The 26,136-nt window shown below is 43.2% G+C and overlaps 1 protein-coding gene across 1 annotated transcript in view; it reads right to left on the reverse strand.

Moving 5' to 3' along the window:
* LOC104081992 (AP2-associated protein kinase 1 {ECO:0000303|PubMed:11877461}-like) overlaps nucleotides 1-26,136 on the reverse strand; it is a 71,147-nt gene that overhangs the window by 42,703 nt on the left and 2,308 nt on the right. Inside the window, 1 exon segment of the mRNA XM_009584930.1 lies at nucleotides 2,047-2,165. Within this exon segment, the coding sequence (XP_009583225.1) occupies nucleotides 2,047-2,165 (119 nt within the window).

The following is a 26,136-nucleotide window of genomic DNA, read 5'->3' on the forward strand; positions in this document are numbered from 1 at the left end:
CATAAACCAGCCATATGAAGTGAGCAACATTTTAATCTGGTTCCTCTATACTGAATAGCTTTCCTAGCTCTTCTCCTATATAGGCGCAAGCTTTTGTCACTTTGCAGTAATTGTCATGCAAAACTTGAGCAAATCTGAGGTCTGTCTCTACCCGTTTTCCTTCCAGAAGGATTTGAGAAAAACAGCAGAGAAACAGGCAACCTGATGAACTAACTTGTTCAGGGATCGGTCCAGATTTTTGCATGTTCCCTCAGTCGGCCCAGGCCAAGCTACCTGGAGCTGCTCCTCCTTTACATACAGGGGAGAACACAGATGTTTTGTGGTGGCCATGCACAGTACATGGTGTGCTTACTTTTCTCATCTCCTTCCACTCTTCTGCTGGCAAAGAGTATCTCAAATCTTCGCACGCTCAAAAAAACCCACTAAGGTAATAAAATAAATTTTAACCTTGCTTTTAGAAGTACCTTATTTTAAGTAACTTGATGGATTAAAGCACAAGTTCTCATATCAATGACTTAACCGTGACACATGCTAAACCTGTATGGAAAAATCATTTCTTTGGGACTGCCAGCTTCACACACACTCCCAGGTGTGATAGCCAGTCCAGTTCGATGTTCAGCTTCACCAGTAAAAGAAATCAAGATTCTGCTTGCCACATTCGGCTGTAATGCTGTAGGGTTGCAAAAAGCGCAGTTAAGTTTAAAATACTTTACTGCACAAAAGCTAGGAAAGAAGAAAATATTTCCTTTTAGTGATGTACTGGTTCTTCAGGACAAAGATTAGTGCTTTTGATAAGATTCAGCACAGGAGCAAGCGGACCTGCCCAGTAAGAAGGATACTTCTCACCCTCGCTTTCCAGGTTAGCCACACATTTCAAAGAGGCACCAAAGACATGGAGACAATGGAAAGCACCGGCAAGTAAAATCCAAGTAAACAAGCTTTGTGAGCACAGCTAAAACCTTTGATGTAAGATCTAATCTCAACTTTTCTCATGTAGCATTAGCTACGGTGATGACAAAGCATGCCCAAAAGCTGCACTGCACTATCGCACAAACTTCAGAAGTTAACTTTAGGGATATTAACCTAATTACAAGCTACTTCAAAAAACACACCCAGAATTGCTACAGGTAAGAGCTTCTGATTTGAAGATCATTCACCCCAAACCTATACCTCGTGTTGTAAATTAGCAGAATGAGGATTTTATATTTCCTTCCCCACCTCACAGTTCCTCTAAATGTTCATCAATATCTTTGAATACAAATTCAAAAGTGGCACTTTCCATGTTTACCAGGCTTCAAACAAGACTAAGCAAATCTATGTGGAACATCCCAATTTTTTGTTTAGAGACGCTAAGTTTAAAACAGCTATTAAAAACAGCTATCCTATCATATAACTCCTTGTATTCAATAATCTAGAGAAATATCCCAGTGCTTATTATAAACATTTCCCTGTTTCAAAAGCCCAGGCAGTAACTACCCCACAAATACGGTTTTTAGTCTATCAACCTCACCAATACAGAGACAGCCTTCATCCCAATGCAAAAGATTAGAAGCTGTTGTGATACAAATTCACCTCAGGATTGAGGTCTTCCATTCATGCACTGATTTGAGTTCAGAGATGTTACATCAGAATCATCTGCCTTTTCTGATGAAGTTTAAAAGGCTTAAGACTGTAGCCCTCAAGACTGTTAGACTTTGAAGTCTAACACCCCCAACAATGCTCACCTCTTCAGCTCTTCCCTTTCCCGTTAAGTCGTGGGGTTGACATAAGAGCTTCTTCCTCCCCTCATTTTCCTGAGATTCCCTGTTTTTTCAGTTCCCATGTTTTTCTTGTCCACTGAAACTATTTACATTTTAAATAATTCAATACGAGATTTTCACACAGTCACGTAACTCCAGGAGTTAGGTCTTTCCAAAAGAAAGACAGTTTTGCTATGAAAACCCACAGTTTGCGACATGATGCTACACAGATCACAGGCAGAAGGTGACCAGGCTCTCACACCATTCCACTCCCAGTCTGGGGCCCCAATACAATGTGGTGACTTACCATGATTTGGATTTCTCTTTTGCAGACTTGCAAGTCGTACTCGTTATTGACGTACATCCGCTTCAGGGCACATTTCATCCCATTGTTAGTCCTCACAAGAAACACTATGGCAAATCCACCTGCGGAAGACACAAGATCGTCTTAATCATTAACAAAGAAACCTCTTGGTCCTTGCTTCCAACGCTGTCCCTGCCTCAGAGTACAGTCAGAAGAAGGAGGGCACTCAGCAGCTACCAAAAGAGCCACGGTGGGAGTGCCCCTGACATATGCTTAGCTCCAGAGCTTCCAACTCCGCCTAGACCGTTAATTCTGGCAACCAAAAGGAATCCAAGGGGACAAATCTTCAGTTATGGAAGCAAAGTTAGCATTTAACATCTCCATAAAGACAAGCAATTACACCGGTTACTTGTCCTGCCAGACAGTCCTTCATTGCTCCATGAATTTCCATTATGAAGAAGAAAGCTGAAGTATAAACAGCAACATTGCTTTGGACAGAAATCAGAGCTATGGATCATCCACTGAATTACTAAAGGCCTAAACTTAAAAGGCTTCCCAACTTTTGAAGTGTCTAAGTTACATTACAAAGCAGATTTGCGCAAGAAGCAGAAGAAACCCATCTCCCACACATGGTTTAATGTTAGTGCTTTTTAAAAAGGACAGAAGAACAAGGAGGAGGGGGGGCGGGGGGGAAAGCACAATTCATTTTGTGGTCATTGCTATCAGCAAAGTCAGGACTCCCAGGACATACTTGACTTGTTTAGGATGAAAGCCTTTCATCTCTGTTAGCAACACATCAAAATATACGGATTTTACATTTGTAGTCCTGGACAGAAATAGGAAACTTGATTGAGGATGGAGGTATATAGGCATCAAAGTTTCGCAAAGGTTCCCAGAGATCAGAATGAGTCAGAACAAAGAGTCGCACGGATCCAAGTAGCCAAGAAGTGCTGCACAACAGTAAAAAGGGCAGCACGATGACATTGTCGATGCCACAACCTAACAGCACTTCATTTGCTCTCCGTTACCTTACTTACAGCACATATTTCTTTTATGCTTAAGGATTTCTAAAGAATCAGCTCAATAGTAAGTTATGATTCGGTGCTGCTGCAGCCTTCAGAAGTCCCACTACGCCAAGAGCTGTAGTTACACACCGTAAAAAGCTAGTCACATCCCAAAGAATTCTCATTTTAAAAGTCTGAGCCCTTGAGGTGAATCCCATTCTTTACAAGCTGCCAGAAACCATCAGATCAACAATACAAATATAGTTACATTTGACATGTTTATACATAATTAATACTAATGGTTATTTGCCATTTAAATGAGTTCCTCCCTATCATGTAAAATGTGCCAAGCAAGAAAGCGACAGTTGGGTAAAATTTAGTGTTAAAATAGGTTGCATTTGACAATGCCAGTCTTGCAACAACTGGTGCTTACAAGCTGTTAACAAATCAAACACCACAGCCAAAAGTCCCACTGAAGCTTTTACTAAAACTGGGATTTATTTTTACTAGGAAAAGATTGAAAAAGAGCAAATGATCAGACAACGCTGCTGTGCTCAAAGTATAACCCTCCCCATTGGTTATCAAACAGCTTTTATGGCACTCATTACAGCCCATCTTCCAAAACAACCACAGAAGTTACACATGCAAATAACATGCCTGTCAGCACCAGAGCTGTTAAATAAAAATGTCTCTTACCACGCAAAAACCTTAGTTTTACACATCAGTTTGCCATAGGAACTAGACCAGGTTTTCCAAGGAAGCCCCATTGACTTTTAGGAGCAGAACTAATGGGTAGCAGCCCGAGAGAAGTTGTAAAAGATGCAACACAAAGAAAAAAAAAAAAAAAAAAAAAAAAGAAGAAGGGAAAAAAGTGTCAAGACTTCAATTAAAAGTCTTAAAAACTATAACCAGGCTGCAAAATGGATATTCAAATTCTAAAAAATGGGACATGGCCCTGGGATACAGCAAGCCATACAGATGCTGCTCACTCCTGCCAGAAAGGGTTTTAAAACTCTTTTAGTTCTGGAGGGCCTCATTTCTTCATAGTTCTCAAATTCAGACACAAAAATAAGCCCGACTCTCTCCCTTAAGCTGCTTCAAGTTGAGGATCTCAAATTACAAGTCATTTTTAAGAACCCGTAAACGCGCAGCGGTAGCCTTATTGTTCTACCCTAGCCACGTTTGTCTCATTTCTGGAGAACAAACCTGCACATCTCACTGTGCTGTCTTTAGCCCAAAGGATGTCTATGTTGAAAAAAGCAAGACAGCACTTTACTGATTTTTCTCTGCTCCTCTTAAAACCCACAATGGAGCCCGTAAGAAATAAAGGACCCATAACCAGCACCGCTTCCCCAATCCTGACTTTCTTAACACATCATGCTTTTTAAAATCATTGGAGAGATCAGGTTTGAACTTATTCCTTTAATTTCTGTACAATATTTCCATGGACCACACATAAAATCCAGAGAAAACATTAAACAAAAAAAATTTTTCTTTTTTTTTTTTATTACAGAGTCTCAGTCATCATCAAAACTTTCTGGGAATCACATGACTTTTCTTTTTTTCCCCAAATGATAAAGTCAGAAGTCATCCATCAGAAGCCTCCCCTCCTTTCCAGGGGTTCAGTTCCCTTCCCACAGCTCCTCCTGCCAGGCCTGGAGGCCAGCAGGATAACTTATCTCTGTTTACAGTACTACGCTCAGCAGAAAGAAACACGAGCTGAGCAGCAAAAATAGATCAATTAAACTTTATTTAAAAAAAAAAAAAAAGCAGATCCACTGAATTCAAGGACTTCCTCCTTCTAAATCTTTGCTTCAGCTGAAGTGGGACTGGACCTCTTCAGACCAACTGCTAATGTCTCATTAGCAAAGTTTTGGGCAAGGTATCTTTCCTCTAGTCTGGATCCTGTGCTAATTAACAAAGTCACTCCTAGAGCATGCTCGCTAGAATATGTACATCATGATATTTTGCTTGCAAGCAGCCGGGGCCAACTGGCAAAGAGAACTACAGTCTACGCAACAGAGAACATAGCTAAACCATCCTAAGAGCTCACAGGAAAGAGAAATTTAGAATCTAACAAAAAAAAAAAAAATTAACTAAGTTAATGCTTTCTGATACAAGACTGCAACATCAACACATAGGGACCTGACAGAAATATGGCCCAGAGCATCTTCCAAATGGAGCAGCAAGAGACAAATATGTCAGGCGGAGCTGCATCCAAGGAAGAGGAAGCCTGCACATTTGCAGAGCTGTCACAGTACTTACACAAGCCGTAGGAAAATTACATCCTCGTGTCCTTCTCTCCCTTACCTTTAACTCCCGCAAACTTCAGCTGACGACACCACGCATGAAAGCTGTGCAAAATTATTAAACTTATTGTGTCTGCAAATACACCTACCAATTTGGTTACTTTATTATTAACTCCCACTGACTGCAGATTAAAGCATGACAATTTTGCTACTAGTAAAAGCAGCATGCTTCTCTCCCGAGAAAACAAGTATTGATTTAATCAGGGTACATACAGCAATTTTTACATAGTAATCTAGAGTAAGCAACTTTGCCATCAGAGAAGCAAAATTTGATGATCCACATCCATTCAAGAGCGAGTACAAAGCTTTACTTTCTAAACAACTAATACACCATCTGGTCTGATTGCCTCAGTTAAAATTGACCACAGTTTACTGAGCCTAGGTTTTGACTGTACACAGGATTTTTTTTGCTTACAAGCAATAAGCAAGAAAAAAAGTCCAGAAAGGCACAACATAATCAAGAATGTCTAACTTCCCTCAGGTAGTCATTCCACATCTAAATCAGAAAAGGTGTGAAAAATGCCACCATAATTTGAATTTCTCTGCATTTATTACACCTTCCACTACTAATTGGCTTCAGCACTCCCAGTTTTGCATGCAGAGAACGGAACTGTGAAACACTCAGTAGAACAGCAGGAGGATGAGGGAAATGGAAAGGGATAGAGACAGAGCACAAAGAACAGAAGCTTCTTGCCACACTCCTCATACGCAAACGGCTCTAGAAACACAAGATCAAAGTCCATTAGCAGGACATACGGGCCAATTTTAAGAATACCGAGAACCTACACCTGGAAATTGGCTTCCAAAGGAAGCAGCAGGTGCACAGACAGGGCAGAGAAATCAGGCCACCGGCTTTCAGGCATCGCACACATATTTACAGAAAAAGGGCTTGATCACATCCATGCGCCAGGGCAAATCAGAGCTACAACAGGAATCCTGCTCCCTCCAGGAGTGTTTCCGGCTGCAGCTCTTTCCAGGCCAAGGTCAGAGCTATAGTTATATCTGTTTACAGGTTTCTCATTCAACAACCACTGTATATCTGCATGTCTGGAAATGGCAGGGATGCCTTTAGTGGTCTGTACCTAGACCTAGAGAGATTTCCTTTTACGTCTCTTGCGCACAAGAGATGATTTTGGAGCTTTGGTCTATTCTTCACCTTCCAAGTCCCTCGCACATGTATTAGTGACTGCTCCTGAACTGCACAACCTGCTAAAGAGAATGGCACTCGCCTGAAACTGTTGCACGGCGAAAAAGGTTAACAGTAACACCACATCATCATTTTAAGGTTAAGGTTTATAACTAGGTTACAAGATAATACACTGGAAACACTTTGAAGCACTTGAAACCTTTTTATTAGCAACTGCGGCCAATACTTCAGATTCACGCTAAAAGAGCAGTTCCAGAAGGCCCTGTACCGCTACAGCTACTTCAAAAGCAGCAACTTTGTTGGTAAGCAGCAGACAGAAAATCCAGTTCACATTTTTCAGCAAGGTATGACAGAGAAGGGGGAAGGAGGACCCAATAGATGGCTGAAATTTTCACTTGGCAGCATTAGACAGCCCAGAACAGCGATGCTGTTCAGCACAGCCCAGGAAGGGACCAAGCTATCAAGCACCTGGACCGCAGCCAACGCTGCCTAACGAAGACTTTCTAATGGATTTAAGAGTTTTCTTTCACCTACCATGCAGCATCGCACAGTAAAAGAGGGACGTGCTTGCAGAAGCTGATGGGTGTCTTCTCCTAGGGGTTGCAGCGGTAAGGACGGGTGCTGCCCCGCTCTCGCTGTCTGCCTGGTCACTGCTGCACTGAACCAGCAGGTTTTGCTTAGACGAGTCACCCGGCACTCATTTGAACTCCAATGGTTTTTCACAGCATCATGCTGAAATTAATACACTTACTTTAGCTTTTAACCGTCTTGCTAACAGCTGCTCCCCACTGGTGAACTCTTCCTCCTTGCACACTATGTATCTGCAACATTACCACCTCGTCAGCCCCAAGGACTACTTTCAGCTTCCAGAGCCTCAGACCACAACCAATTTCTCCCCTCCTTATTCCAGTCCAACCCCCAACTTTGCTAAATCTAGGCAAAATTGAAAGAAAATAGATCAAAGACAAATTGACAAGCAATTATTACGAAGCACTGCCAGATGCACATTACAGGACCATTTACTTCTATTTTCAGTGAACAGCAAGCAAGACAACCCTTCCAACGGCCAGAAATTGCCAGCTCTAATGCACTATGCCAGCTCCAATACAATAGACAGACATGCCAGGATTTGTGTAACTCCAAGCCAGCCAAGGTCAGCTCAAGAGCCTGCGGTGCCTCAAGTGAAGTTAGATGGCTGTGCCACACGTGGCCAGGGAGGGTGGGTCACACACAAGGCAGAGCTTAGAGGCAAAGTAATCCAGGCACTAGGAACATCCTCATGTCTTTGCCGGTAGAGCCTTTTTTCCAGTACACACATGGAAAGCAAAAGGCAAGGGATTCTGGGCTTCAGATGCAATAGAGCAAATAAATCCAGAGACTTTGCAAGCACCAGAAGGGAGATAAGCAAGAACTAAGCCTGAGAGTCAGCTCAGAGGACAGTTCTCCCTTGCATTCATAAACAAGTGCCTGTGATTTAAAGTTCTGAAGGAAATTCAACTCTTTTCCCATACAAACCAGCAGAAGCTAAATTACCGCTTTCATTCTAAGACATAAAAAGTTATTTATATGCTCATCCTTAAGACATATTAACATTGTTGAACAGGTAGTGCACAGTCAGTATTGCGATCACCGTCATCTTAGAGCCAGCAACAGCCATACGTCTCTTGGGAAACATCACTGTCGTTTGCACTTAGGCCTGCATCTACCTCTACAACAGCACGGGAACACGGTTATCTTGCTACACACTTCTGGCCTGACTGTTGTTCTTGCTAACTGGTTCTAGGATAAGCTGGAAAATAAATGGGAAGTTCCGATTATCTCCAGTCAATACAGATGCCAGAGCAATTTTCCATGCAGGTTTGTGTTAGTGTACTGGCCAGTTTCCAGCGCCGGTAGTTATATTTTCGGCCCTTCTGTAATTTCAACAGGATGCAGAACTCTTCACAGCCAGGCAAGCACTTCTAAACTAGGTAAAACCAGCCGCACAAAGCTGCACGTGATCCCCTCTCTTAGCTCCTCGCAAGGTAAGAAGATGGCACTCTGCTGCATTTAAGTGATTCACGTGTATTGCAAGCCTGCAATCCTCTTGCAACCAGCAAGTCACAGGCAGCTAGCAACACCGACCGATCTGCAAACAAGCACAAGATGCTGCTTCCAAGCGAGTTGCACTAACTAATGCTTTGGTGAAGAAGTTTACAGAGAAACGGGTTGCTCCTTCAATCACCCTTTTGTCATAAGCTCTTCCAGGGCTGCCTTTCACTGGTGAACATATAAATTAGCCAAGCTCAGTAAGTGCAGATGAACTGTACGCTGAACACTGCACACCTTATCCTCGACAGACACAACTTGCCCTTCCGGAGCAAGAGACCCACCTTGTCCTTCTGGGACAGCACTGCTGGTGGTGGTGGGGAAACCATCAGAAATAGCTTGTCCTGAGAACCCCCTTCCTACCAACATGATTACTGTATCTTCACACACAATCACTTACTCAGCTGTTTGAGCTGCATTTAAGTATGTTCTGCTCCAGATCTTCAAACACACCCTATCAGATAACTATTTCAACAGCAGAGAAGAAAACAAGGTATTACTGCAGGCAGGTTCTGTGTCTGCCAGACAACAGGTCCCCACAACAAACCTGTTTTGTTCATGCTGAGCCAAAATAAAACAAGTTTAACCATAGCCAGACAGTGTTTGAAGCACCAACTCAACAGACCACTTCACCCGAGTTAATCATAGCCCAGAAGAGGACTGGCTGGACTCTGCCCTGTACATACAAAGTAAAGCAGGTTAGATTTCAGAGGATCTGCAGGACCAAAGGCCTTTTCACAAGCCATTAGTGTTCCCAAAAATACACTGCATTTTCTGTGTTACCCTGCTATGCTGATCCACCACCCTCTGCAAGAAGCAGCAGGTACTCTAACAAAATACAAATAGCTTCATCCAAACACAATTAGGCAGAACACCTCCTTTTAAAATCCGCGCTGAAAGTACCTCCCAGAGACATCAGGTGCTGTTTGCACAGAAGCAAACGAGACATGTAGCATGATGATCTCCCAGCTGCATGTTTGAGCTCTGCAATAACAGCTACAAAAACATCTCCACCGCATGAACGTATCTACCCTCTGCAAACATTTGCAAGTTTTGTCTTAGATCACATCCCTCATTTTTTTCCAAGGCTATGTTGGATAACCCAAAAGCAGCTAGGTTTGAGGAAGGAGAATCATCACCCCTCTTTTCAGTTAAGTTAGTCAAATCATTGGGCTTGAAAGAGCCGACTATCAAACCACCAATTCCCACTTAAAAAAAAAAAAAAATCACTGCTTCATTTTGGATTTTCTCCATCACCCTTCTACAAACAAATTAACAGTATCTGGAATTACCATAGCTCCTGATAAACGTTCTGGATGCCACTAAAAGCTTTATTCTTCAGGGGTGAAATTCTTTTCTAAGCTGGACAAACAATGCATGTGGTTTTCCACTGAATTGTTTCCAGCTTTCTGTGTTTTAGCTCTATCTCATCCACCTCAAAGCTCTGCGTGCAAGACAGCCCCCCGTGCTTTAGTACTGAAGCTGAGGGGACAGCCAACTGCTTTTCAGATGTCCCCAACAACTGCCCTAGGAATATTTAGCCTCCAGGGACAGCCAGCAAGGCATTTTAGGCTCCGGTTGTGCCAGCAGGCACTTAATTTTAAGTTCTTTGCTGAACCACGCACAAAGCCACTCCTTATTTGCACAATCTGAATACTTATCGATTCTTATCCATCAAGAATTATGTCGTATTTTGCCTTATCTCACAAGCCAGAAGAACTTCCTTAGCATTTACTTTCCTAAGCACAAGGGGCAGGCTCACTCAATTTTTTTATTTTTTCCTCCCGCGAAGTCAGGATGCTGTGATCCAGTTACAGGAAAACCATACCAGCTCCCTTGCACGGGGTATTTGCAGCTCACCATTCTCGAAGCTTTACTAAAACATAGTTCCCAGCACTTACTTTTCCCATGGTCGTAGCCACAACCAGCTGACACACAGACATGGCACGTTACCCATCACTGGACATCATCACCTGGCAACACCAGAACCATTTTTTCTCTGTTGCTGTAGCAAGAAAGCCATTCTGCACCTCTGACACCTCTCTCTAGCTGGCATAACATGCAGTCATTTAACAAAATAATAAAAAACCCCTTTTCCCTAGTTGTGTGTACACAATAGTCATTCTTGATCATAAAGCACCAAAATATTGGGCATCTTTTCCAGGGACAGAGATGGCTTCAGGAAACCTCAACCTTGGAATCACTTCCTCTTCACCACAAAGAAAAAAGGCTATGGAAAAAACACTTTGGGCAAAGTTAAGCAATGCAATCATCTGTAATTATTTTAGACAATGTCCAAATTCAGCTAACGTTAGTTTCAATCTCTGCAAGCATATCAAGGAAAAGCACTCAGATGTGCCAGGGCTTCTCTCCTACAACTCTTAGTGCCAGTTTTCAACAAAGGCGGAAGAATAATCCAGTCACAGTTCTCCCCACCTATAAACCAAGGATGAAGATGGACAAGTGACTCATCTGTAGAACAGGGGAAAAACCACCAAAGCGCCCTGGGATTCTCTCCTCAAACCACACTGGGGCTGCTGAGCTGCAAAGACCTTCAAAAAACTTCCTGTTACTGCTAGAAAGTGTTACTGTGCACCACAACACGAGTCTCACTGTCAAGGGGAGACTCGCCCAGCAGCTCCTATAAAAAGGATCACACTCGGTCCCAAGAACACGGTGATAATGGGAAGAAAAGCAAAGGGCAACATGATCATGTCTCACGTGTGATGATCTTGTGTTACCCTCCACACAGACAAATATTTCCTGGGCTTTTTATTTTAACTATAGTTCCACTAGTCAACTATGACGGGCGTTAGGACTATAGTGCTATTTTTGTCGGTATTAATCTGCACTAATATATTCTTTCTGCTATCTTTTATTCCACTCTTCCATCGCCCAGCAGGAGGATATTACTGCAGCATACCTGCTAAAAAACGTACGATTTCAAATGCCATTTTTCCCCTTTTGATGCAACTTCTCCATCACTTCCAAGCTCTTTGTTTCCAGGGCAGCATATTTCACCCCAAAATAAGTTTTCTGTTCCAATATTACCCCTTTTTATTACCAAATGTGCCCACAAACTGGGATTTGTATTGTGAAGTGTTCTGCTTTGATACGTAACAAGAAATTGGAACGGTCGGGATCACTGCACATTGTTTGCTTTATGAAGCATCTACAACACCCTTAAAGTTAAACAGAGATGTCAGCATTAACACCTTGAAAGAAAAATACAACAAATCCCTCAAGATTTGTTTTTAAAGTGGTTCAAGGTTTAATTAAGAAGCCACAGTAATGAGGCAGACTTTGCGTTAGGGCTGTAACATCCGAGATCACAGCTACATCAAAGAAAGTAAAGACGACACTGGTACAATCTATCATTTACTGAGTTCAACCTGGAACGTTATCTCTGCTCCCACTTCCTTGAGATGGAGATTGTCAGAAACACAAGCAATTTGCAAACAAATCCTCTGTTCTCTAAGTCATGGTCTTAAAGAGGATGCTACTAGGGTAGGAAAACCTGCAATTAACAAAAAAGGCAAAAAATTAAGAATCTGACCACAGAACGTGTGGGTCAGTCTGACAACATAGTACTCATAGCAGCAGTATGAAGCAGAGGCCCTGCTTACACAGCTCACGTCCCTGAGCTCTGCTTTGCAGACATGAGCTCTGCAGGCTGTCTCCAGAAAGCAAATCTGTGCTGGAAGGGCACCTTCAGGTGTCCAACCAGGGAAAGTCCAGAAAAGACCCCTCAAACTGCAGCATCTCATAGTAAGAGATAGTAGCAAGTCATCCTAACAGGGCAGGACTGAAGGTTCACCCAGAAACCCCTCTCATTACATTTTGGGTATGGTACCATATATTACCAACAGGAAGAAATATTTTTAGAGGTTTCCCAGTACTGCCAGGTATCACAAAGGGCCCTGACTGTTGCTGAGAATCCAGTCTTAAAAGCGAACATTAGATCTGTTACTCAGAAGTTTGCTTCGGTCTGGTGAAAGATTAATCACTGATGCAGTCAAACAGCATTTCCTACACCCTCTGCTTTTTTAGAAGGCAGTAGGAGGTAGTCTGCTACTATGCCTGGAAGTATTTAAAAGACATGTAGATGTGGTGCTTAGCGACATGGTTTAGTGGACATGGTGGCGTTGGGTTGATGGTTCGACTCTATGATCTTAGAGGTCTTTTCCATCTTTAATGATTCTATGATTCTATAAAGCCTGCAGGCAAAGGGGCACTTCAGTTTTCCCTGAGTGAAGACACCAGACTCACTGCAGTTAAACAGATAACTGCAGGATCACTAGCATTGCCTCTGGTATTTTCTTCCTTTTTCATGGTCATGTCCACCTAAGCAGCATCCAAAAAGGTGAGCACTTCGAGCCTCCAAACTTCTCTCTCCCTCCAGTGGTTTTATAGCTTTATGACTAACGTAAGAAACCTGTATTAAAAAAAGAGGATTTTATTCTTGCCCCAGTGGAGTCAAATGCAGGTAGGTCAAGGATGACAAGACTAACGGACAGAGGGAGACCTTCTCCAGCCTCATTTCACCCTCTCCAAATTGCAATAGGGTGCTGGTACGCAACACAGGACTGCCTCACTGAAAAAGCGTGGCCCCATGTCACCGCCTCACTGTCTGGCACAAGATTTCACCTGACTCAGCCTCTCGCTTATAGGCAGGGCTGACAATGTCCACAGCCACTCCTGACACGTCTGTCTAACCTGTTCTTTAACTACTCACACATTCTCCACACGCTCTTGAGCAGTTTATTCCTGGGATGGTGTTACCCTCACCATCAGGAAGTCTCACCAAGCTCTCCATTGACTTGATTTTAACCCCAGACTCTTACCCTACACGTCACAGACATCACCAAGCTACTGCCAGTCTTTTCTCCACAACCTCCTGCACAGCTGGAGGTACGCTATCCCGAGCGTCTTCTCCAGATTACCTAGCACAAAAAGACTAAAAAGACTTGAAGCAGGTGTGGTTGTATTAATGTCCTCGTTTGTATTTTGCTGGTTTATTAGTACATGTTGGACTGTCGTTCATCATGACACTTGGGGTTTGGGATTTAATTAATGCCTATGACTCACTCTCCCACCCAATTCCATAATCCCCTGGTTACATTAGGGTATTTACATGTTATTTTATATCCATATAAGCAAAGATTATTCACCCTCAAGTTGCACGCAGAGAAAACACATAGCCTAGCCTAGAGGCACTGGCTTGCATCATGTCTCAGGAGTACGTGGACATTATTGGTGTTTGTTTCCCACGATCCAGGCTACAAAATTAGGATTTTCTTTACCTAGGCTAAGGTGTGTCAACATGCAAGCTCAAGCACAAAGTAGTGACAGGGTGTGCGCAGCCACCAGCTGAAACAGAACCAGCTCATACACAGAAACCCACAGCTATAACTGCTACTTGAATGACTTTCTGAAGGTGGTGATGAGAACAGAGAGGTGAAACGCAGGACACGCTGCACAGACAACAGAACAAGCCGTAGTCTCTGTGGAACCAGGAAGGCCTGAATGTGGATCTCTTGGTCTTACTACACCCAAGTTCCTCTAACTCCAAGTGGCGTGCATGTTTGTGTGTGCGTACATGTGTGTTACAAACCAGAGTGTTCAGTTCTGAACAAGAACAAAACAAAACCCTTATCCCCTGCCAACAAGCTCTCCAGCTGAGAACAGCAGATAATAATGCTAAACTAAACAGGTCTACTCTCAGCCGAGATTTTCTACCTCAAAGAAAATAACAAGTTTTACTTAGTTGGTTTTTGTTTTGGTTTTTTTTCAAGTCACTTGACTTATGCTAAAGCATAACAGTGCCAAGTTTAAGGGACAACTTCAGTCTAAAAGGCCTGCCCCAGCATCTCCTAGAGCAGTACTTGGAGCAAGCTATTAAGATGAACTCTACATATCAGGAATACAAACCACTGGTTTCTGCAGAAAGTAGGGTCTCTGCAAAGTACTGCAGGGGTTCTCCTTCAGCTCAAGGGCTCTAAAACACAGAGATAGAAGTTGTTATAGGCCTAATAACTACGAAGCAAATGAGACAGCAGAATACAAAGTGCCACGCTTCCTTTCATGTGCGGGAGCAGTCCCCAGGAAGTTCCCCACGTTCATTTCAAAGAGTCCAAAGAGCTCTCAGGGTCTCACCTCACCACATTCACCTATACAGGGAGTTAAACACCATTACACAAAACAAAACTCAGTATAGATTCTGGTTGGTTTACTAAGCTTTCAGTTGTGGGTTAGTCCGTTCCTTTGAGCTGCTTCCATTGCCCCTAAACAGCACTTTAAAAGGCTTCATACTGGAGTAGAGATAGAACTGCTCTGGGAAACATATCAAATCAGATCTTGAAACATCAACCACCAATTAAATAGTCTGAACATTTAAGAGTTATCTTGAGGGCAAAGAAAAAAAAAGCAAACCACTAACTCCAGCTGAAAGAGCTTTGTCTTTGTAAGTAGCAACAGTCACAATCACCCAAATTTCATCCATATTCTGACCATTTTAAGTGGCTGTAGGAACGAATCAGAGCTTCAGAACTGCAGGGAAAGTATTTAGCACCTAGATAAAGCATAAAGGACACCTAGTATTTCAAGGCAGGAAAGCTGAAACAGTCACAAATATCAGGAGAATCAGCTGAAACCCGCATCTCCCCAGATGAGATACTAAGCAGATGGAAAGTTAGCTAAGCAGGTATATTTGCAACAAGATCAGGAATTTAACAGCGACCATACTCAAAAGAAGATTGTAACAGAGACACAACTGTAAAAAGTCAAGAGAGCGCCGAGTTAAACTGAATTTACAGGAAATGCAGCTTCTCATTTTATAAATATTTCTAGTGATACTTCAACTAAAGAAACTATACGAGGAACATGGACACAGGTTGTGTGTCAAGCTCTCCAGGGATAGCATCCTCCTGGCACAGGACAAACTCTTGAAGAATATTCAAACTTTGCTGGGCAGCAGCCCCATAAAATCACCAACCCACCTTCCTTCCTTGCAGAGCACGCAAGGACTGTACACAACTCGCTTCCTCCTAGCAAAGGCTGGGGCTTCACAGGTTTGGTCCCAACTGCCAAAGGAAAGCAGTGTTGGGAAATCAAGGTAGATTCTGAGTTCACCTGGTTCACATTCATACCAATACCAGCTCTGAGCAGAGCAGGTCATAAACTCACATTCAATCCTCCATTTCACACAGACAGCCTGTGGCAGAGAGAATTACACATGCAGCCCTACAGCTCCAGAGGTTTCAAGGTTTAGGCGTGAGGCTCTGCACTCTTCCACTAATTATAACCATTTTAAGCAGCAAGAAATTCTCCACGCAGCTCACATTTGATCTGGAAAGAATTTGGTCTCCACAAGGTAAATTTGCACATATGAGCAATACAGTTTGTATGTTCTATTGGCTTAAAAGGAGAGGAGCCTCCATTGCCAGCCAACAACAATCTGTTAGGCAGCTTCATGCTGAGCAAGTTCACTGGGCACGGAAAGCCCAGCATCCGTGTCAGCTTTGTGCCGGATACAAAATGCAACTGCTGCACAACTGATTCAGTGGGAGGAGGGAAAGAAAAAGAGAAAAACCAAAACCAACCAGCTACAATGATATCTCCAGAGTCATGTGCATCCATTAGACAACACACACTGTCAAGGCAAAGATCTGCATCCAGTACTGCAAAAAAGCCCAAGGTGTGCAGGCGAAGCCCTGCTTTTTCGAAACTCCTCTCACTACCAACTCAAGAAAGCAGTAGCTCTCACAGCCCCAGCTGTAGCACTGCTTAAGCTCTAGTCTTTAAATACCACCAGACAAACTTTAATAGAGCATCTAGCATATCTAACAGAGCAAAGTACTTCTCCCCAGGTAAAACAAAGACTCAAGCTCATGTAGAGCTCATGAGTCAGATTCTCCGCAGGAGTAAAGCAGGGACATAGTTAGCCCTACACAGATTTACCATAGCTGAGAATCCTAATGTGATTATCCAATATTACCAACATAATTATAGGGCCCTCGCTTAGTGTCATTGCTGCAATATCTAGGCCATGACAAGACAGATTTAGATTTACAGGCTCCACCCTCTTCTAGGCACTTTTTAAATAGGCAGGACGTCATAGTTAATGTTAGTGTGGCAGTCATGGCCACGAGTGCCTAAATTGTGCAAAATAATACAACCAGAAACGTCACTCAACACAGAACAGAAGCACGGTCTTTACCTCTTCTAATTTTAGGAGAGCAAGACTGGTTGGCTAGGGATTGTTGCGGGTTTTTTGGTGAACATTTAGTTTATTAGCTATGATGCTCACAACTGCATTCAGCAATATTGCAAACAAAATATTTATGCAGTCACAGGCATTTTCACTGCAATGATGAGATGAAAAAAGCTTAACTGCCTCTTCCTCACTTCTCTGGGTTTTATTTTGATAGGTCTGATTTAAAGCTGTTTAGCTTCATTTCTTTGCATTTTTCAGGACCCTGTCTCCTTACAGATCTTTAAGAGCCACTCGTCTCCCCTAGACGATACCCCTTCAACTCCCAGCCAGTTCCATGGAGAATGTCAAAAAAGGAAGCTGTAAATCACAATATAGCAGAGAGAGAAAGGAGTGGAGAAAAGAGCGGGGAGGAAGGAAAGGAAATTAATCTCTGCCATGCAACAGCATATTAGAAGCCTAAAATAATCAGTGGGCAAGATTCATCCTGTGCATTAACTCTGCATTCCCTTTTCAAAAGCTCTAGTCCAAGGGCAGCAATAGCTTGTCACACTACCCATCCTCCAAGAACACAGTCAGAACACAGCCTGGACACCTTAATTTAGGGGTATTAAAGACTCACAGTATTTGTGACAGCAATTTCAAAACAAACAGCAATCCACTGAAGGCTATGGAACTGTACTGGCCTTGACAGCAGGAAGCAGGTTTAAATGTTCACACGGGTAGATTTGCTAGGCATGTGCTCCGCTTTACAGTCTTGTGCGTCTACTCGATTCCTCCCTGACAGGCAGACTTGGAAACCCGAAGCTGATGGAGCAGTGCTTTTTTGCTATGCAGCAAGATACACTGCCTCCAACTAGATTACTTGGCAAAGCAGACCCAGTCCCTCGCTATTGTGACAATTTTAGTCTTTGAACTTCCACTCTAAGACTGAAAAAAAAATTAATGGATCATGAATAACTCGCAGCTTAAAAAAAAAAAAAAAAAAAAAATCATTTGTTTAGTTATCAGTCAGCCCTCTAAAAAGCACATTTCAGCTGCTATTATTCCAAGCAGCTGCTAATAGCATCTGAGACCTCGTTCATCTCCAAGTGAAATTAGCAATGGCATAAACATGCTGCGGAGCATGACTGTTTTTGAGTGAACATGACTGGAACTGCAAAGCCAGCAAGAAGCTGCAGCAACTACATGCAGCCGAAAAGCTTCACTGGAAAGGCAAGGAAGCGGTGAATCACATCGACAGGAGAGGACAGAAAAGGCAGAGAGCAGGTTGTAGCTGGAGGTGAGGAGGAAGGAGAAAGGAAGGCTAGACTGGTTTTTAACTGGACTTGCTTGCAAGGGCCAGCCAGAGCGGGCTTACTGGAGACCTTAAGTGCTATGGTAACAGCAAACTCCATTTGGGAAGCAATTATGCAAGGATCCAAAGAGAGCTCATGGCAACAGACAAGTTAAACATTTAGGAATTTTGATTACTATAGTAGCACCCAGACATCCCTAGTGAGCAAGCAGCATGAAAACCACAAGACAAACCCCAATACACACATTCTAGGAAAAGCTCGAGCTTACAGCTAACACGATACTAAAAGAGCTTCACAACAGTGTATGGAGGTTTATGTCAAACAAGTTCTTTCTGCTTAAACCCAGGAATCCAGATTTCAACCTTTTCAGGTCTCCCGTATAACTACAGGTATACTCTTGAGCCACAGAAGTGCCATCTCACTGAGTAACAGGAAAACACAACTTAAGGGCTACATAATATTCCTCTAGAAGAGGATATGCTAATCAAACCCTGAAGACAGCAATGAACTTTTCAACTCCTCCGTACATGCCAAGCATGGAGAGAGGTATCTACTACCCCACCAGGCAGCTCTCAGGGAACTCAAATGACTGGGTACAGTCAGGAGCACACAATATCCATCATTCAGCACAGGGAAAAATAAAATGAATTTAAAAAAAAAAAAAAAAAAAATCAGCCCTACATGAAGCAGGGCTTTGAGTTTTTCCACATATACACAGGTGAGGAAGGAGAGAGATATGAATAGGCATATGCCTGTCTGTTCATTTGTCAGCTGTCCAGAAACAGGAGAGGGTTGCAGGGGTCCAGAACCTGCAGTCTTGTGACTGTTACTCTCCAAGCCCCATAATTATTAGGGATTTAATTCATCGGCTCAAATGAACTTACATAACTGCTTGAGAATCCCAACTTACATATAATATACCAACACATGCATTTCTAGCCTGCTCGACAGCAGGAAAAGCTTCAACATAAGTGCTTCTTATGTTGTTAAGTTTAAAACAAAAGCAAAAGGTAGAAAACGACCATCTGGCCCACTCCAAAAATAGCATCATTTTAATTTTTAAAAAATCCAATACATGTTTAATCCTGTCACATGTTCTGTTGAACGCTGTGTGAGCAAGGTTGAGTTTGTGTGTTTCATGTGGTCTCTGAATAACATCAGATCATTAGAAGATACTGTTTGTTAATTATCATGTCATGATCAGCTGTAAGATTACAGCTGCTTGCACCTAGCGATGCATATTTCCAAATATGTGTCCTTAGGCAGCAGCACACGAGCATGTGTTGGTACCGAACGCAAATGCTGAGCCTCAGCAGGCACAGGCAAGGGCAGCCAGGCATCTCCCAGGAGTACGGACAGTCTTTGTTCTGTGTTTGCGTTATGTGACACAGGGCCCTAGTCCATCATAAAAGTTCCTCGATACTATGGTGACATGAATATTAATGACACTGTGGTTAAAACACCAGACAAGGAGTTACATTTGCATTTAATACAAGGCTTTGTCACTGCTTTCCTACATGGTCCTTATCAAATTGCGACATCTTCATGGGCTTCAGTTTCTCATTTGTAAAATAATTTGATAAGCCTTTCCTCCACCGTTTGTCTACTTTGTCTACTTTGCAAAGAGGGGAAGGGGAACAACCATGCACAGAACAAGTTGTATGACACCCAGTACACAGGGGTCTTTGTGTTTGCTGAGGAGCGGGGACAGCACAACAGTGTTTGTCTATTTTGTCTACTTTGCAAAGAGGGGAAGGGGGAACAACGATGCACAGAACCACAAGTTGTATGACACCCAGTACACAGGGGTCTTTGTGTTTGCTGAGGAGCGGGGACAGCACAACAGTTCAAACTACAACTGGTAATCGGGTATAGAAACAGAAGGGTAAACTCATATTCACATATCTGTAAGTACATCTTCTAACTCAAAAGCAACAGGTAAAGGCCAAAAGAAAGGCTCTGACTTTCAGCAGAATTTTTCTTGCCAGAAATATGTACACAAGGCACCCCAGGATGGAGTCTGACCCAAGTCTGTACTGCCTTCTCTTCCCTTTCTCTCTGCCATACTGTCCCTCCTTCACCCCTTGCCACCCCACAATCCACACATCAGTGCTCTGCGATGCATTTTTTAATTTCCTTACAAACATAGCCAATAAAAAAAGGAACATAAGAACCAGCAGGATCTTACCAGTTGTAACTGGGGCTGGCTTCTTGTATCATCTTACATTTACTGACTTGTAAAAGGGCTGTAACGAATATGCAGCCGCCAAAGAGCTTAAGTCAGAACACACTCAACGTTGCAAGCAGGACTTGCTGAAATTCCCAGGGAATATTCAGTGCACATCAGCTGGCGTCCACATCACCTGCTCCCCAACACGGGGGGAGCATCCTGCTGACACTACCTGCACTGCAAGGGGGAACTAAGGCACAGAGAAGTCGGATGAGTTTAGCAGGTACCTCTCAAGTGTGTAAGTTGCCTAATGGGACATTTGCAGAACTCTAGTCAAAGCAACAGGGATCCCACGAAGAAAGAACCTTTCCATCCCAGCCACTGAGCCATCCTTGCTTATCTCCCGCCCTTACCCCAACTCTCTCCCCAAAGAGACATGGCACTGCCTCTTCCCTCCAGCCAATGTCTCCTGCCTTTTTGTGCTGAATCCCAGAGGGCTGGCTATTCCTTATTATTCATCTATACTCTGTACACCATGTGTATGCTTGCCTAACGAGAGGTGCTACAATATCCAACTAAAAAAGAAAGGCAGGTGTGTTGGCAGGTGAGTATACACACACACACGCTTTCACAGATCCTTCTCCTAACTTAAAAGGATACTTCAAGAATTTCACCGTATCTTTCATGCCACCAATCACTTGCATATCCTCTGGTATTAGATACTTCTTGCCAAAGGTCATAAAGAGAGTTATTAGACCAGAGCCCAAGGGTCAACAGCAGCCACAAATATCTTCATGTGAACACACTGCAGTCATAAGGCAGGGATTTCCTATCGATCCAGCTCACTCCTCCGAAGCAGCAGCTAAACGCTGGAGAAAAGGTCTTTATTTCTGAAGCGTTTCACAAGTCAGAAGCAATTAATCCTTCAGAGGCTCATGACAGGTAACTAAAGTATCACTGACTTAGCAGGTAGGTCGCACAGAGAAAGCACATAAAGCAATAGGTCTGCACTTCTGTGCTCCTCTCGCATCGGCACTGATTATTTGTGTTCATTTTAAGTATTTTAAAACACTTTGAAAGTCTGAGTTTTACATCACTCTCACTCCCGCGACATCTGAATAGCTTCCACGCACAATCCAGGATAGCAGGAAAGTCACAAAAACAGGTATACCACATCAAACCAAGGGTTCATCTTGCTTGCTATGGTGCTTTGGACAGAAACTGATGTTCAGGGAAAGCCCACACGAACCAGGCCACATCGTGCTTCTCATGGAGCATTCTGCACTTCTTCAAGAGACAAGCTCCAAGTTTATTTTACTGCTGCCATTAGAGTTGTGCAGCAACTTGTCAACCTTGCAAGCATCATTTACCTTACAGAAGTAAAGGAGATACAAGCCAAGATTTCATCTGAATAACAGCTGTGCATTTAGATAGCTTCACAAGACCATGTATTTTACTCTCACACCCTTGAGAACAGCATGCCAGATTGCTTTTTTAAGTTCACACAGGCACATTTTGGGGTCACCTCCCTATTATAGCCCTACAAACACTAAATAGGAAGCAAAACCAGCACGTTCCTAACAGTGAATGAATGAAGATCAGATCCACCTGTCCTCATCACAGCACCAGCTAGCTTCCAGCTCAACTGTGGGGTGGATGTATATGCACGCAAAGTCTCTGCTCAAGGAACTCAGCTGCTGACGGCTTTTTTTATTTTTAATCTATGAGATCACCCGTCACCGGTACGTAATTTGTTTCTGCAGAATCATGAAGCAAACCAGATGCTATGAGCATCTTGTTCCAAAAAAGTCTTTAATCCAATCCTGTGACACATGGCCTGGGGTCCTGATGTCAGCATGGGTTCTGCCACAGAGCAAGCGTAAATTTATGCCCAAATCACATGTGTGCCAAGAGCACGCCCATTTAAAACACACAGAGGCAGCATTTGAGAGAAAGCACAGACTGCAATTAAAGCACTCAATCTGGAAGGCCAGAGATCAGTTCCTGACTTGGCCACACATACTCTGCATTGCTTCACCTTCATATCTCAGTATATTATTTCCCAGCAGCCCTGAAAGGAACAGAAAGACATTTTTCATAGACTGTGCCAGGGCTCAGATACTCTGGCAACAGGGTAGCAAGAGCTCCTCACTTTGAGGAGCTGCAGCAGCTCTCCTCTGCTTTCACTCTACTGCATCATACTGTAGGCAGCTAACAATAACCTTCATTTCATTTAGCGGCAATTCCTGGACCTCCCACAAAAGGAGAAAAGGAAAGCTTCCGTAATGATAAAAAGCCACAAATGAGAGAGAATTACCTTGCCACTGTGTTTCACTTAAGCCTTTCCAAATCTTTTCCTTGTAAATCACTGTCAGTATTGTTCCCACATTCGAAAAAGTACAGCAGCCAGTATCTGATTTAAGGAGGTATGTTTCCAAAACGATACCGCCACAAGGACATCCTGTGCTTCTCTCCATCCAAGAAAGACGGCATCCTTTCCTGGGAAACTTATTTATTCAGTTACCTCTCATTATCAAAAGAGAACTCCTCCGTAAACCGAGTTTGCTTATGGCATGTTTCTCCTTAGAGACTTCCTGTCTCTTTCCACATGTGAAACACGAGTAAACACTTACTTAGTACAAATGAAGGCAAATTGGTTGTGACTTTCCAGAAGAGCAGCAGCAAGTCCTGCAGCTGGCAAGCTGCTGTTCCAACGGGCACAGTCTCAGTCTGTCCAAATTACTATTTTCACTGAAAAAAGTCACCTTCAAAGCAAGCAGCTTCTAGTCTCAACACAAGTGTGCAGCTCCTAGTCAGTTCTGACCCCTTATTAACCATGATTAATGCAGGTGGGTGAGCTTGGAAGGCAGCAAGTGCTAAACCCAAAATGGATTCCAGCTTGTCTTCAGCACATTTATAACCTACCACCTGCTCTCTTCAACAGGCAACGAGCTCCTGCACAAAGGGGAGAAGGCTCACGACACAATAAAAACATCATGGCAATACATGTTCTCCTTAGATCCAAAATGTCATTGCTGGTGTCGCAACCAGAGGTTTATAGCCTGTTAATATATAACTACTAGCACACTTCTGCAAGACCCAAGTTGGATAGTTAAACCCTGTATTTTCCCCAGCCAGATCCCCAAAACTAAACTTTCTCATACTAAGTAATTGACCGCTTCACAAGGCTGTTGCAGGACTGCTTGAATTAGAAACTATTTTGTTTTAACATGGAAGGCTCTTTCCTGAAAAAACTCGTCCTCCCATGACTGCACTGGACTAACACTGCCATTAAATATGCTTTTAGCTAATATAGCTGTTACGTAAGAAACTAGCCACCCCTGTGCACAACCCCAGACCCAGCCTCTGACATCTTGCATAAACTTACAAGTGAGGCTAGATAATGCGAGTCTCTGGGCTATACAACTTCTTACACAGTTAAATCCATTAACACCTTCCTTTCCTTCCTGATTACATCTACATCTGCCCCAGCAGAATCTGTGCTGCTAAAAGCACCAAAGCACTTGGGATACCTTGACATTTACCCAATAGCTCACTTGGGATTCTTCACCAGTTTGCCTGGCTTGTACACTCAAAAAAACAAGACTGCTAAAACACAGTGCAGAGCGCAGTGTACATGCCCTGCCTCACAAGGTACACAGGAAAAGCAATGGGGAAGAAAAAAAAAAAAAAAAAAATCACATGCCCCATTCCAAGAGGGGAAATAGTTTAATTCCTAATCCAAATGTCACTGGTCAGCTGATTAGCAGCTGGCACTTGGCAGAAGCTAGAAGGCAATAACTGACAAAATACACTTCAAAATGATGTCTTGAACCCAATCACACTGGAATTTGGTTAAGAATCATGTAAATCTGCAAAATATACCTCAGATGGGGTTTGTTTTAAAGTGAAGTTATTTCAGAAGAAGCTCATGTGTAATTCTAAAGGATTACAGTGACTTCAGGTTACGGTGCTGCGCGCTCCGGGGAAAGGGAGCGCTGGGGGTAAGCCTGGCAGGGGTCAGCAGAAGTCCTCTGCAATTAGCCCAATTTAGGCAGCTCAGGGCGGTCACCTTCCCCTACGGGGCAAAGGTTATGCATTCACAGCCTTACCAAGCTCTTCATACACACGTTGGCCTGCAGATCTGCTAAAGAAAACCATGATGAAACCCTCTCACAATGTCCGTTTTTTCAAAACGGAGTAAAAAATATAGCTGGCAAATTTAAGCTGATTTTGCATTGGTTTACAATGTCTGCCATTAAACGCTTTGAAATATACATTAGCTAGCAGCACACACACAGGCATGTATCTGAAAAAACTTCAGTGAAATATCTGACAATTATTAAACCTGAATCCCCTAACTTACACGTTTTAAGGGGAAAAGACTACAAGTAGCACCTTCAGAGAAATACTACTAATTGAAAAAGTGACTTTTCACAGACCTGAAGAAACGCAGCCTGTATCTTTTGCTAGAAGTAGACCAAGACAAACAAAATCCTAGGTCGAACACGCACCCTATCATCACTCTAGGCACCTTGGATCAATTCAGCACTCTCTTACAACCTTGCAGGTACAGAGAGTAACACAAAACGTAGCCCCTTGAAAACCAGACACTGGGGCAATCCCCACCTTGTTTGTTTTAGCTCAGAGGAGTACATGTGGCTTGTGGTACTCTGCCACACATGCACATCCCACAAACTCCTTAGCAAATCTCTGATTTCTGGCAACATCCTTTTAAATGTTTCTGCTGCTCTGGTCCTCATCACAGAAACACCGTCCTCCTTAAAGCTCCAGTGTGGGTTTTTGGGGTGGGTTGGTGGGGTTTTTTCCCCTGCTGCCTACAGGCAGAAACAAAAAGCAGTATCCAATTCGGTCGCACTGTTTTGGTTTCTTTTCATAAATAAAACAGTAAGGTAGTAGCCTGACTCACCCACACACTCAAATGCCTCCTGGGCATTCACCTCAGCTCCATGGAACACCAGTCACCTTAAAGTCAGTTACAACCCCCCTCAGCCCATACTGGAGCACTACGCTGATGGCTGATGCCACCGACTTTAACCCTGGCCTTGCAGAACTCCGAGGCGAGCAGTGCTGACCTCCCACAGCAGTTAATCCTCATACAAACTTTGAGGGGAATTTTTCAAGAGATTATTCGTGCTATTATATGGATTAGAGCAAGACAACTACAAAGACTCAACTCAAAGAATCACCTATTGCAATATATTGTTTGTAAAAAAAAATACTGATTCAGCAGTATTATAACACCACAAACAACCATTCAAGTTCTTTCTATATTATTCCCATCCACTTCCTTCCAAAAGGAAGGAATCTTCCTCCCCGCCCAGGAAAGCGAGTATCCAGACACAACTATATTTAATGGGGTGGGGGGTGTACCTAAGCGCAGCAGATATTTTGGGGGATCTACGCAAGAGACTGCGAGCACGTGGAGACATCTGCCATCTGGCACACTTCACAGTGCCTGCATTAAGGACTCCCATCCTGGGCCAGGGAGCAGTCATCTTCAGCAGGGTTGCTCAGCAGAATTGAGGGTGACCAGTCACAGCTTTGACAGATAGAGGTAAATCCCAACACTTTAATTCCAAAAGTTCTGGTTCAACCAGTTCCTCAGGCTTGCAACTCAAGTCCCCCACACACCATCCATCATCATTTCAGAGACTCTTTCTTTTAAGCCACTTTCACATCTCATTTATTTTCTAGGCTTCACATGCTGCACGAAAACACAGGCCTCTCCTCTCCCTTCTAAAGTAATGGGGATGAGAGATGTTTCCTTCCCAGACAGGATACTCCTCCTCCTCCTCCTCCAAAGTGCTTCCCGGGGGACTTTTCCTTTTAGCAGAAATAGCC

Source organism: Fulmarus glacialis, unplaced genomic scaffold (genome assembly GCF_000690835.1).
Source record: "Fulmarus glacialis isolate BGI_N327 unplaced genomic scaffold, ASM69083v1 scaffold6609, whole genome shotgun sequence".
In the NCBI taxonomy this organism is placed as follows: domain Eukaryota; kingdom Metazoa; phylum Chordata; class Aves; order Procellariiformes; family Procellariidae; genus Fulmarus; species Fulmarus glacialis.